This window comes from Asterias amurensis, chromosome 9, assembly GCF_032118995.1.
Source record: "Asterias amurensis chromosome 9, ASM3211899v1".
Classification (NCBI taxonomy): domain Eukaryota; kingdom Metazoa; phylum Echinodermata; class Asteroidea; order Forcipulatida; family Asteriidae; genus Asterias; species Asterias amurensis.
In genome coordinates, this window is record NC_092656.1 from 1,183,576 (window position 1) to 1,197,521 (window position 13,946).

General features: G+C 37.6%; 1 protein-coding gene across 1 annotated transcript; it reads right to left on the reverse strand.

The window, feature by feature from the left end:
- Positions 1 to 103: 103 nt before the first annotated feature.
- On the reverse strand, positions 104 to 12,547 carry LOC139941770 (uncharacterized). Its single transcript, XM_071938383.1, has 7 exons — positions 12,544 to 12,547; positions 11,154 to 11,276; positions 10,453 to 10,536; positions 9,067 to 9,073; positions 7,512 to 7,540; positions 6,911 to 7,080; positions 104 to 6,527 (listed from the first exon to the last, which is right to left on the reverse strand). The coding sequence occupies exons 1-7, from the start codon at positions 12,545 to 12,547 to the stop codon at positions 6,366 to 6,368; spliced, it is 579 nt and encodes a 192-aa protein (XP_071794484.1). The 3' UTR covers positions 104 to 6,365.
- Between the last annotated feature and the right edge of the window lie 1,399 nt (positions 12,548 to 13,946).

Below are 13,946 nucleotides of genomic sequence, written 5' to 3' on the forward strand. Positions count from 1 at the left end.
CTCCCTTAATCTCAAATAGCAAAATTTCTTTCCAACTTCTTTTTCACAACTGGAGAATAAAACAACTCCCTTAATCTCAAATAGCAAAATTTCTTTCCAACTTCTTTTTCACAACTGGAGAATAAAACAACTCCCTTAATCTCAAATAGCAAAATTTCTTTCCAACTTCTTTTTCACAACTGGAGAATAAAACAACTCCCTTAATCTCAAATAGCAAAATTTCTTTCCAACTTCTTTTTCACAACTGGAGAATAAAACAACTCCCTTAATCTCAAATAGCAAAACTTCTTTCCAAAATGTATGGCTATGGAAGAAGAAAATTATTCTCCTAAATGTTAAATGTATAATGTCAGCAAATACAAAATTGCAATCCAACCTGGCTTTTACTGACTATCTACAAAAAGTGTCTTTACTCTCATGGAAGACAAAAATTACTTAATAAATTGCTCCCATCTTCCGATGATAAATATATATATATACAAGCATAGAGTTTTTACATACAGAACCAGTGTTCCAAAATTATCGGGCTAGCTGTTCTTTCGACGGAATCCGTTCAGAGGATAAAAAGCTTGAAGCTATATCCAGTCTTCATTCTTGACAAAATTCCACATCAGTTCAAATGATTAGCTCAATCATGGTTCATCCAGTGTAGGGTGGTAGGAAGATGGAGTATCCCGATTAATGTCTGTCGTAAACTGTTTAACCCGGAACCAGTGCCATCTACAAAATCAATACCAACCATACCGATACCATAATGATAATTGAACAGTTCTGTCTGGAAATGCTTATAATCAAATAGTTTCTACACTTGGTTTGCACTATAATCATAAACTATCAAACTGTACATTTTCGTACTAAACTTAGAATGAATTTCAAAGCAATATTTGTTCACAAAATAATTCACAACTTACGGTTAGGAGTTCCCTTTAAACTTAAACGGTGTCTGCCTGTTATAGCTTTCTGTTGAAACAGCAAAAATCTTCAATTTGTCGCAATGATACAATTTATCAAACAAAATTCTGCATGAAGGTCCTGCAATATGTCTGACCTCCCTGATAGCAGATCTTGGAATGACCAACCACACCCTAATCTAAGGCTGCAAGGAATTCTTAAGCTCACCCAACCATGGCACCCACTCTACAGAACAATAGTCACCTCTCAATGCACACACATACACCCTACATCAGCCCACTCATGTCTTCCCAAATAAGGACTTGTTCACTCAACTGTAGTTCACTGACTGCATCACAGAACTAAATGAATATTCATTGTATCTCTAAACTCTTGACCAATAAAATAAATGAGGGAAATATAAAAAATACACATGGGTTATTTACAGTACTAGATCACTTGTGACACCCCCTTCACAGTCCATAAGGATGTATGGGTATCATCCACTAGGAGCTACCTACTTCTGGGGCTGAAACAGGGTTACCCCTTCACAGTCTGTAAGGATGTAGGCATGGGTATCATCCACTAGGAGCCACCTACTCCTGGGGCTGAAACAGGGTTACCCCCTTCACAGTCCACAAGGATGCAGGCATGGGTATCATCCACTAGGAGCGACCTACTCTTTGGGCTGAAACAGGGTTACCCCCTTCACAGTCCATAAGGATGTATGGGTATCATCCACTAGGAGCCACCTACTTCTGGGGCTGAAACAGGGTTACCCCTTCACAGTCTGTAAGGATGTAGGCATGGGTATCATCCACTAGGAGCGACCTACTCCTGGGGCTGAAACAGGGTTACCCCCTTCACAGTCCATAAGGATGTATGGGTATCATCCACTAGGAGCCACCTACTTCTGGGGCTGAAACAGGGTTACCCCTTCACAGTCTGTAAGGATGTAGGCATGGGTATCATCCACTAGGAGCGACCTACTCCTGGGGCTGAAAAAAATGTTTTATTGTTCGTAAGCATATACTCTTATGTTTGAAAGAAAAAAAATTCTATTTCCAGGTGACTTTAAGCACAGTAAAATAAAGCACTGTATACTAAGTGCTGAGTTTACAATGCTTAATTACCATTGGTGTAAAAGTAAACACAAATTACATTTTGTATCTCCAATACAAAATTAACATTATTAATATTCAAGTTAGCAGTTGTCGTAAGGGAATCTCTTGCTTGCCTCTAGAATTTTCTTTGTTAAATTTGTTTTTATGCTCCCTCCTTTTTATTTAGTTATTTAGTTTTTAAAAGTAGGGTTGTCGTTTTTAATTGGAAATCAATGCAACTCTACTACATAGTTTTTATATTTGATTTGTTCTAATTTTAAAGAAATTAAAACCTATCTATTAAATTATTTTATAAACCTGGTTCATACTTCCTCCGAATTGAGTGTGATACAAATTTTGACGCCGCAAATATTTGTTAGGATTTTGTGACGTAAAAATTTGTATCGCATTATTCGTAGGCAGTTTGAACTGCATTCATCCATTGAATTATACACAATTGTTGTTCATTGTTCATGTTGAGTCTTCCAGAAACGTTGAATGCAATTATTAATATATCCTTGATATGCAAGATGTAAATGTTGGCAGCTCTGTACTGTACAGGCATTAGGATCTTCCGGTTTAAACCAGAATACTGTTTTTTTTTTCCTTTCAAAATTGTGGGTTGATTTCCTTATAATGTCTATGGTGTACAGTACTGTAATTAAATTGAAACCAAACACCGTGGCCAATTTCAGTAAAACTCCATTCAATTTTACGTATTTCCCACTTATACACTCAAACTAGGGTTTCTTTTTAGCTATTTATGCATTAAATTTCATTTCAGTGCACAACTGACTTTGTTTTTCTCACTCAGATTCGTTGGCCTGAACCATGTCAAATTCTCATATAATTTTGGGTTGTTCAGAAAAGAACAGATATTTAAACAACTCAACTGTCAGAGCATACTGATCAAAACATGAAGCTGTCAAACCACAACTTGTTCGATCTTGGAAAGGGATTATTATATTCAGCATACCTTACTATTAGCCATTCTTGTTGTGCTGTTATGGCTCTCTTTTATCATCGGTCCTAAGTCATAGACGCCATTGCACTATGACAAGACCCATACCATAAGAGAGACATAACAGCGAACAAGGTGGGCTAACCTTACACTGCATACATGTACGGTTAGTTGGAAATGTTTTGACCATGTGAACTTTGTTTACAATAAGTGTGACCTTGTACATTCTTTGAGTATTCTGGCAGGCAAAATAATGCACAGGTCTTATGGGGAAGTTGACATTTTGTGTCTTAATTTCCACATAAATCCAATAACTATGAAAGTGAAAGCTGGACAAGTTTTGAGATGTGCCCCTTTCATCATGTTATTATTATATCAAAAGTTAATAAGAATATGACAGTGCAATCTCCATAAAATATAAGAGTTTATGATATCTTCAATTAGGCTGTGTATAAATCGTGCCTGCAGGAAGTCCAGGCTCTGTGGTTCTTTTGTAAACACGTGATGTCACAGGTCACATCGTCTATATGTACAATATTTCTGAAACATCCCTAATTGTTATTTTTGTTTAACTCTTGCCTTACATGTGAACATGAACAGGTGATTAATTTGTTTGTATCATATGATGCAATATTGGTATGCACACTTCATGTTATCATTGCCTATATTGACAGTGTTGCTGTACATCATTCACAGCGAGTACTTCCATTTGACCTTTGCCCCATTTGTAAGTCACACCACCAGTGCCTTATATTAATATTAGTCATATCATATCCTCAGCTGATAGTAGCCAACCAATAATATGCTGTCCCTTTGTGCAAGGTTTTTAAATCTATCTACAATTTGGTACTTCTTGATATTAAATAAATGATTAATAAGGACATTTGTCTGGACTAAGTTCATTTTGCATTGTTTATAACGATCATTTTGGTGAAAAATTCATTTCAAACTGTATAGTGGGGACTATTAACCCAATTTATTTTTTTTACAATATAAACAAACATTTCTTTGTGAAATTAACAAGTTTGACTGGCATTGAAATACCTGCCGTCGATTTCACCAAACCCTACCCAATTTAGGACTAATCTTAGGTCTAGAACGAGCTCAGTTCCGTATCAAATTGTAGGACGCATTGAACCCATCCTGAGGATGGGTTACTCGTCCTAACTCGAGATAGGAATAATCCTAGCGTTTGGTGAAATCGGCTGCATGTGTTCATAACTTTTTCATATAATACCACCATCCCTGTTGTATCCTCGTTTTCAAAAGCAATAAAAAATTTTGATTTGTATTTTATTTCATGTAAACGTGTAAACCTAGTCATAATACTCTGCAAACACAATTTCCGGCTTTAAACCCTTACCCCAACCCTCGACCCTAACCCTCGGCCCAAACCCTATTCCTAGGGCAAGGTTTAATTAACTTAAACCCCAACACCGGTTTCAGATGCAATTGTGTCCGCCATGCAATATTGTCCGCTCAGGACACTTTTGCATATGCAATCGTGTCCGGGGCTCCGTCCATGTGCATGCACTGACCAATCGAGTCCAACATTTGCACAGATTTGTAATTATATGTTGGGAATGGGTCAACCAAGTGAGAACACTGGTCCTTGGTAATTACCAAAGTCTGCTGCCTTTAAATCATCCTTTATTGTAAAGATCATCATTATTAGGGCGACCCTTTTTAATTATCATCCCCAACAAAACTTACACATACACACAAACAAACAACTACATGGGAAGGCCAATGCCCCACTAAGCACTATGTGCCGATCCTTTTATTTTTCAGATTGACTTTATTGTCGTTTGTTATTCTTATATAATTAATTCGTAATAATCAAATAAAACTACGATATTTAAAGTACTTTGAACAATAAGTCCGCATTGCATAAGTAAATACAGCACGGAGCAACATTTTCCACTGCCCAAAATAATGCTAGAACTTTAAAACACAAACCTTTTGCTTATCAGAATAAAGTTACAAACATAAGCAGTATTTGACTGGTGAGCGTAGAGCATAACATTGTTCGGCAGAAAGTGTTCTGGGCCCAAAGTTGTAGCGCTAATTAATGGAACTAAACAATATAACAAAATAGAACAGCATTTTCATTTCCAATCTTGATTCATGGTTGGATAATACACTTGAATATAAAGTAAAAACATTTCAAAACTACAAAGCAATACAAAAGATATGGAGAAAAGAGGCAAGGCAAAAATTGCAATATACAATCCGAGAATCGTTACCGCTGTAACGCTTCTCAGATTCAATTTGGGGAATAAAAGATGCGTTTATCCATAACTGTCTTGCTTCGAAGTGAAAAACGTTCTCAAAATTACTCATACGATCCACAGCTGCTGTACTTCTTATATTTTGTAATGCCATTTATTTTCAGAGTTATCCAAACGTAAATACAGACCCTTTAACGAAAATTGTTTGTATAAAAATGCATGTAGAATAAGCAAACTAGGAATGAAGTAAATATATTTTGCTTCAATGTTTAGTTGAAGGGCTTAGACATAGAATGTACAGATATAACCTAAATAAATTAATTAACTTCAAGATAGGGGTACACAAATTATAACAATGCAACTTTGTTTAAAGATTCTGTCCAGTTTTCAACCTTCATCCAATAAATTATTTTACAAAGCATTGGAACCTTAATAAAAAATGGCTACACCCCCAGAGTTTCTTTCCATTATGTCTAACATGTAAAATAACTTCTGTGACTTTGGTTTTGGTCAAGTTGATTTCAACAAAAAAAGACAAACACTTGGCTCTTAGGTTGCGTTTTAAGCTTTCCGAGTTTGAGGTACAACCTGATTGTCATTTTCTCTCCACAAAAGCTGCCCCTTTTTAGAGTTGTAATCCTAACTATTCTGATTCCATCAAAATCAAAAAGGTATAGTACTTGAATGAATTTGATTTTTTGTTTTTAGCCAACAATGCTTTGCTTATTAGACCAGGGGTACCAATTATTTTTATCAAATCAGATGATAAGAGTTTACTGAGCTATTATGTACAATATGGCATGGGATTTTGATGGATTCAAGAATAAACTTATTGAGAAAGCAACAATGAAGGATGTTTCTGATTTAGTGACTGTGAATACGGCTTGATCGTCAAGTAAACAATGTTTTAAGTATGGTATGAGGCCCATAGCAACAACTGCAGCCATAGCCATAGCCACAGCCACACATTCAGACACATCCTAAGCTGGGCCCAATTTCATAAAGTCTATAAGCACCAAAACTTGCTTATGAATACAAATATCACTTTAGCAGAAACTGGTTACCAGCCAAAAGTCAATACAGTTTACATAGTTTTGACTGGTGCCCGACCCTTTTTGTGCTCAGCATAACATTTTGTCGAGCAGTGTTTTTTTGCTTATAACTTTATGAAATTGGGCCTTAGAGAGCAGGGCGCCATGACGTTCCAGCATTCCTACGTCGCTTGAACTTGTAGCGAAGAGTCATAGAGCTCGAACTGACACAGTCCGTCTTCAGCGGGTGACACAGAGTCCACAAAGTGTAAATTAGCCTCAATGTCATCTCTAATGTTATCAGCTCAATCTGTGGTAAAAAAAATAAAAATAAAAATTCTAAGACAAATTTTGATAAGCTATTTCATAACAATTTAGGCCATATCACTTGTTTTAAGGAGTAGTTACTTCTTAGTGCTTGCTCACTTCCAGCTCTAATCAGTTCTTCTTGCAGAACAACACTCAACATTCCAGGTTTTGTTAAACTTGTTGTGTAAAAAAAAAAAATCTGACAAACTTGATCTCTTATTTTAATTCAAAAAGTTAGTTGAATGGTGTATTTTTACAACCAAAGAATGCGAATGAATGTATTCTTTCAAATTGAATCGAAACCTTTTATTCAACTATACCAAAATTTGTGGGATGAATCTTTTCTTAAAAAAAAACACAATTAAGATTTTTTTTCAAGCTTACCAAGTTGTCTGTTGTTTTCTTTGTTGCTGTCCTCAACGTCGCCACAGAACTGTTGATCTTAAGAATGTGGTGGGGAGTCATCTGGCTTGACTTGACACAGTCCTTCTCCATGCAGGTGACGTTCGGTTTCTGAGGTTGGTGTCTACCATTTCCAAGCTCATCTTTTGAATCTTTGGATGTAAAGTGTTTTCAAAGATTAATTTGGGGAAACTCTCTTAATACAAGTATCAGTAGTTCTACAAAAGAGTTAAGTTTAAATGCTTGCATGTCCAAGACAATTCTCCCCAAATTCGACTTGGGGCCAAATTTGTAAAGGATTTCAATTTATTTAGTTTTTGCAAGGCAGGTCTAACTGGGTCATAGATTGCTTTAACTAGGTGAATGGCTGGTCATTCCTGACTTCTGTTGTGGAATATGAAATTTTACTAGTAGTTCGACTGCTGGTTACCAAGCATTATTGAGAGGTTCGTCTGAATTTTTCTTCCAAAGTAATCAATACATTGATGAAAATTTGTTGGTGATCTTCCAAATTTCTGTGCTGAGTTGTCCCACTTGTGTCTGTTTCCATACAGTAGCTTGTAACCTTACAATGATACTTTACCCAATCGTTCGCATTCATGACTCCAGTCCCTGTGGTAGGCATCACGGTAGGCATCGTGGGGTGTCGTGGCCGAGCGGATAAGAGCACCGAATTCAAGCTCTGATGCTTCTGTTCAGCAGAGTGTGGGTTCGAATCCCGGTCGTGACTCTTGTGTCCCTGAGCAAGACACTTAACTATAATTGCTTCTCTCCACCCAGGGGTAAATGGGTACCTGTGAGGGCAGAGATGGTTCTTGTGGTTGATTTAGCCGAGTAGCGCATATTAATGTTGCACAGGCTGTATACTCCCCACCAGGGAGCTGAGATGGTTTAAGGAGTGAATTAAGGCCCAGTGACCAGGGGTAATAATGTGAAGCGCTTTGGGACGCCCTCCGGGTGTGAAAAGCGCTATATAAAAACGGGTTATTATTATTATCACCCCAGATCAGTAAAATTTTGAGGACACAAGCTACCTCATCATCTTAAAGATGAAACAAAAACCGATCTGCTCTTTGAAAGAAAAATTTTCTCTAGAAGGTTACCATTTTGGGGTCACATCAATTAGCCAAGCTTAGGTTCAGCCGTTTTGAGTTATGGTGGACACAATACTATGACACTATTTGGTTTGGGTAAATTTGTCTATCCACGATACACCCAAACCGAACAGTGCACTCCTGTGTCCACCATACCTCAAAAAGACTGATACACATTCCCTGGGATAACCCTTAATACTTTACCAGACCGATGCCAACTACGGTGTCCCAGAGCTGACATCAACTTGACAAACCGTCCTTTTTAATAACATGTTACAGACTGTGGAGAACAAAAATAAGGTATGCAGTGAATTTTAGCGAGGTGAGGTATATCAATGTGAATTTTGTTTGCTTGGGTTCTTAATTGGTCAGGAGTGAGTTCTTAATTGACCAGGAGTGAGTTCTTAATTGACCAGGAGTGAGTTCTTAATTGGTCAGGAGTGAGTTCTTAATTGGTCAGGAGTGAGTTCTTATCTGGTCAGGAGTGAGTTCTTATCTGGTCAGGAGTGAGTTCTTATCTGGTCAGGAGTGAGTTCTTATCTGGTCAGGAGTGAGTTCTAAATTGTTCAGGAGTGAGTTCTTAATTGTTCAGGAGTGAGTTCTTAATTGTCCAGGAGTGAGTTCTTAGTTGGTCAGGAGTGAGTTCTTAGTTGGTCAGGAGTGAGTTCTCAGTTGGTCAGGAGTGAGTTCTCAGTTGGTCAGGAGTGAGTTCTCAGTTGGTCAGGAGTGAGTTCTCAGTTGGTCAGGAGTGAGTTCTCAGTTGGTCAGGAGTGAGTTCTAAATTGGTCAGGAGTGAGTTCTAAATTGGTCAGGAGTGAGTTCTAAATTGGTCAGGAGTGAGTTCTTAATTGGTCAGGAGTGAGTTCTTGCTCCAGGTTTCAACAAGCTTACTCTGGGCCACAACCAACATAGCATATGTTGAGGGAAACGTGCAGAGCTGCAAAAATAAAAGTTAGGTGGAGAGAAAGTTACCCTACTTTTACACTTTCCCCCATACTTTACCTATGATCCCTGATACTTAAACCTTTGTTGCAAAACCCTCACCAATGAACTGCAATGAAAAAGACAAAACAAGAAATAAACGTTAGATCGCACAATGTGAAAATAAAGGTTAGACCCCAAATTTATGGAGAAAAGGGTTAGGCTGTTGAGTAAACGTTGGTGTTTTTTTTTCCTCACATACCCAATATACTTATACCTGATACTCCAACCTTTGCTCCAAACTGCTGACCTCTGACCTCCAGTCACTCGGGGACATCTTCTACTCAATGTCCGAGTTTACTGATGACAGCGTAGTGCTTGATTTCGGTTCAAGACATTATCTTATATTTTTAGGATCATGTTTTTACAGTCTTTGCCTGACTTGTGTCACCGAAAAAGACATCAGATTGAGCGTCTTGAAACAAGACTAAGCACTACGCCAGTCACACCTTATACTTAACCTATCTCCAGTCAAACTGCTGAAAGAGTAGAGAGTTAGTCTTATCTCTAGGCCAACACTGATACTCTAGGCCTGTACTGACTCACCATTCATACTTACCCAGGCACCACTGAAGTCTTTCTCTGCTCTTTTTATGCTCTAGAAACCTGCTGGGTTTGTATTTATTCTCCTTTTGCTTTATTTTTTTTTGTCTTATCCACCCCCCTTGAGATATATAAACAACTTACATTTCGGGACTAAAGCTTTTAAAAGCGCAGCGTCTGCTATCATCGGTCTCCCCCATTCTTTTATTAAAAGTTTGATGTAAATTTGCAAGTGTTACAGCTATGTTGTTGATAATTAATTTTTTTAATTTTAAAATATTTTTGTTGGCACTGTTTACATTCAGGACTGATATACTGCTGATATTAGGATTATGTAAATATTCATTTAGCTGGACTAAATTCACTATTTACTTCTCCTAAATCAAACACTAATCATCCATTGAGCTTTGTTGGTTATGTTTATCTATTATTATTTTAAAATAAATTTAAGACTTAATTATTTGAAAATGTCTATGTTCAGATTTGATGTAGTGCTGATATTAGGAATGAGTAAATATTCATTTAGCAAGTCTAAATTCTGTATTTACTACTAACTCCTAAATCAAGCATTTATCATCAAATGAACGCCAAATGAAATGGTTGACTACCGAGTACTATTGAATAACTTTAGATGGTGGGTTACATTTGTTTACTCACATTATAAAGGCTTAGTAATAATCTTTTAATATTTTGCTCGTCTTTTCAGAACAATTCTCGATTTTTTTCCATTAATGTTGTTACAGTTTGAAATGTAATTTCATGACAAGTTTAAGTTAACATGACAACTGACGATTTTAAGTATCAACCCTGACAGAAATTTCAAGTAAGACTAGTCTACTAATTTTAAAGCATCATTGGCTTCGACCAATATGCAAATCAAGAAATGCCAAGAAATTCAGAAGTCACCTTGAAATGGAAACTCTACAAGGACAACATCAACAAGATCGCAGAGCATCTTGAAGGGGAAGGGGTGGTACGAGGGGTGGGACTCTGAAAGAGAACGGGTTAGATCTTCTCTTACACTTCGATGTCTTCGTCTTGATCTTGATCTTGATTTAGAACAACTTGCGTTATCCGACCTCCACTATATTGCGCTTGATCTACAAATGTAATTTTTTCTTCCCCCCTTCTTTTTAGAGAACCATCTTTTCTCATCTGTTGAGAACCATGTGGATTAAATCCAATTTATTTATTTTGTAATAATGTGGAAAACATCCAACAATTTGTTCTCAAGAAATGCATCAACGTATAAACATCGAGTCAGGTTTTTTCTATTTGAAAAGTTGCAGTACCTCTCCCCAATTCTTACTATTGTGTTCACTGCCCTTTGAGAAATAAAAAGGAAATTAAGGCCTTCAAGGATAAGGGCAGCATTTATCAAACAAGAACGTCTAAAATTAGTTTCCGTCAAGTGCATTGACGTAAATATTTAGTCAGTTTTTTTCCCTTGAAAAGTTGCAGTACGTCTCCATAATTCTTACTATAGTGTTTGCTTTCCTGCTGCCCTTTAAGAGATAAAAAGGCAATTAAGGCCTTTGAGGATAAAGGGCAGCATTTTATCAAATAACTTAAAAAGTGGAGGTCGGATGGTGCCAAGTTCTCCTTACCTGAATCCGGCGATGACTCCAGCGAGGACTCCAACGTTAACGTCCACAAACCACATATCCATAGATCTTCAACGCCCATCTGGGCACTGTCGCTTGAGACTGGTCGGCCAAAGATAGGAGCACCTAAACAAGAACAAGAAATATGAATAAATATTATAATTATTTTGTTCCCTCAACGTATTTTATTTATATTATTTACTTTCTATGTTTGCGTGTTTACTTGTGTTTTTTTTATGTATTGGTGGTTTCTCAACTAATAAAATTAATATTTCCTCAGTTTCAAGTAAAGTGAGAAGAGGCCCGAATTGAGGAATTGTCGAGGATCAAAGACAAAATACGAAAAAACATGGTAAAAAAACAATTTGACAGGAAAATAGGCATTTGCCTTACCTCAGCCAAATGTCGACGGCTCCATGTGACTCGGCTTCGGCCATGACATTTTACATAGAAGTCAACGGCGACTCAGGCAGGGGAGCTCTCTCCAGCCACCGGACCCTAAACACCGAAGTTCATTTAGCTTTAACAAGTCTGTAGTCGGAACTAGAGAACTTTGAGGAATTCATGATACGTAGTGAAGTGCTCAACAGTAGTGATTTGTTTTTTAAACACTGCAACTTTAGTACACAATTTTCAGCAAACAAAGGTGTATACGGTGTGCTGCTTCAAAAACTTGACCAAGCCTTTTAGAACATCACCATTTTAAACGCGCAAAGTTTTAACGAAATCTTTCTGATTGTACATGACTAGTTCTTGTGAGAATGTCGAAAAATTTACGAGCGTAAAGTTCATCAGAAAACGCGACGTCCAAGACCCTAAGTTGAGCCGAGAGATACGGCTGTCCTCCAGCGCGACACGTCCAGTAATGCCGTGCTGTATCGGCCCATCGGCCACAACGAGGGCTTTGAAAACCGCGGCCCAGAACTCCTTATTTGCATAACAAGAAGTCTTTCATGCTAAGACATTCCACAGTCACCACCTGTTTTCAGTTTCTTTCTCTTTTTTTGTTGATATGTAGGCCAACCCATTTGAGTTAATAACGGTGTTCTTTCCATGACTATGGGTTCGAATCCCTGTTGGTATTTCTTTACAAATAGGCTAAGCGAACTGTGCGTGACCTGTGTTTACAATGGGGCAGCGCCATTTTCTCAATTGGCAACAAATACCCCTTTGTCGAACCATCTCAAAAAGACTTTGTTTAACGTACAATGTAGGCCTACCATGCCAATTTGGTTTGGAGTTCAGTTTGCAGTAGCATATAAAACAGTAATGTTACTTTAAATTTACAAAATTAACAATTAAACAGAGGAAGCTTGGCACACATCCTTAAAAATGCACCCTTGTGGAGCATTCTTTTGGTCTTTCCTTTTTGTTATTTATTTCCTTTATTTACCCATGGTGAGCCAGATCAGTAAAAGACTGGTTTCCATTTGGGCCCTGTGAACAAACTAACATGCTAAAAGTAAACATAAAATCACATGACAAAATTACGATATAAAAATTACGTAAAACATTTAAGAATGTTACGGAAAATTAAAAGCAATATTAACAAAAAATAAGAGTAAAAAAAAATAATGCAAGGGTAAATTTGTCACTGCACTCTTCAGTTTCACATAGACCATGCATAGACTTTGTACACAAAATGTCATTGTGGAGCACCCGGGGTTTTCAGAATGAGGAGACCTTTATTTCTTGTTAACTATTTTGTTTTGTATTTTGGTCTCCGTTAGGAATCTAAAATTAGCCCACTTCAGGTCCCAGGTTCATGGAGCTGCTTAAAGCAGCCTACACAAATAAGCAGGATACCAGTCATAAATTGTACCCGTGGTGTGCAATTTGGCTGGTAACCATATTCTGGTAAGCATCGGTGGCTGTGCTTAATAGGATTCTTTTTATACCCATATGAAATTGGGCCCTGGTTTGTGATGGATTAACTTTGATCAAAATTTGCGTTTTTTTAAATAAAATTTGATGTGTAAGTTTTATACAAAATATACGTGCAAAACCGTCCTTGCGGTTAATTAAACGCCCTTGGTCGACGAACACGTTGCCATTTTTTTTACAAGCTAAGTGCATGTCATGAATGGGAAATGTTCGGCCGTTTGGTATTCGCTGCAATTATAAAATACGTGAATATTCATGCTAAATCAGGTTCAGTGCATGCACGCTCGCTTACGCGCGCACACAATGTACAGTCATGTACATGTCCACGGACGGTTTTTGCATAGCCCCAGACACGATTGCATATGCAAAAGTGTCCGGAGTGGACAGTATTGCATGGCGGACACAATTGCATCTGACAGGGGCACAAGATGAGATAGGGGCCGGGGATGGGGGAAAGGCAAAACAACTTGACGGGCTGGATGAAATAGGCCTATACGGAAAAGGAAAACACAGGACAAAACGATTTAGGAAAGTAATTAACTGAACATGAAAATAACTCCAGGTTGTTTTTCATCATGACACCATTAGATGTCAGGCTTATTTTTTTTATGTGACCCTGTCCTCCACTTACCCACACCCCGTACATAACGCTAAATTTGTAGCATTTTATCCGCAATGATTTCTAGCTGAGGTGCCGCGCAAAGCGCGGCATCCCGCTAGTTTCTATCAAATTTGGGTCCGAAATTAATGTGCAATATTATTATTTGTACAGTGGGGCACCTGGTGCAATGATAAAAAAAATCTTTGTGGAATGAACGAGTATTTATGCCAATTTGAAATAACAGGTTTACATTAGACATTTCCTAATACCTCCATCTCTGTTGTAACCTTGTCCGCAAAAGCAATTAAGTT

Excerpts from the sequence above, each read along its gene's own strand:
- LOC139941770 (XM_071938383.1), bottom strand. Across the intron at positions 10,537-11,153 it reads GGAGTCATCGCCGGATTCAG|AGTCCCACCCCTCGTACCAC; the intron begins GTAAGGAGAACT and ends GTTCTCTTTCAG. Across the intron at positions 6,528-6,910 it reads AGAAAACAACAGACAACTTG|ATTGAGCTGATAACATTAGA; the intron begins GTAAGCTTGAAA and ends TTTTTACCACAG.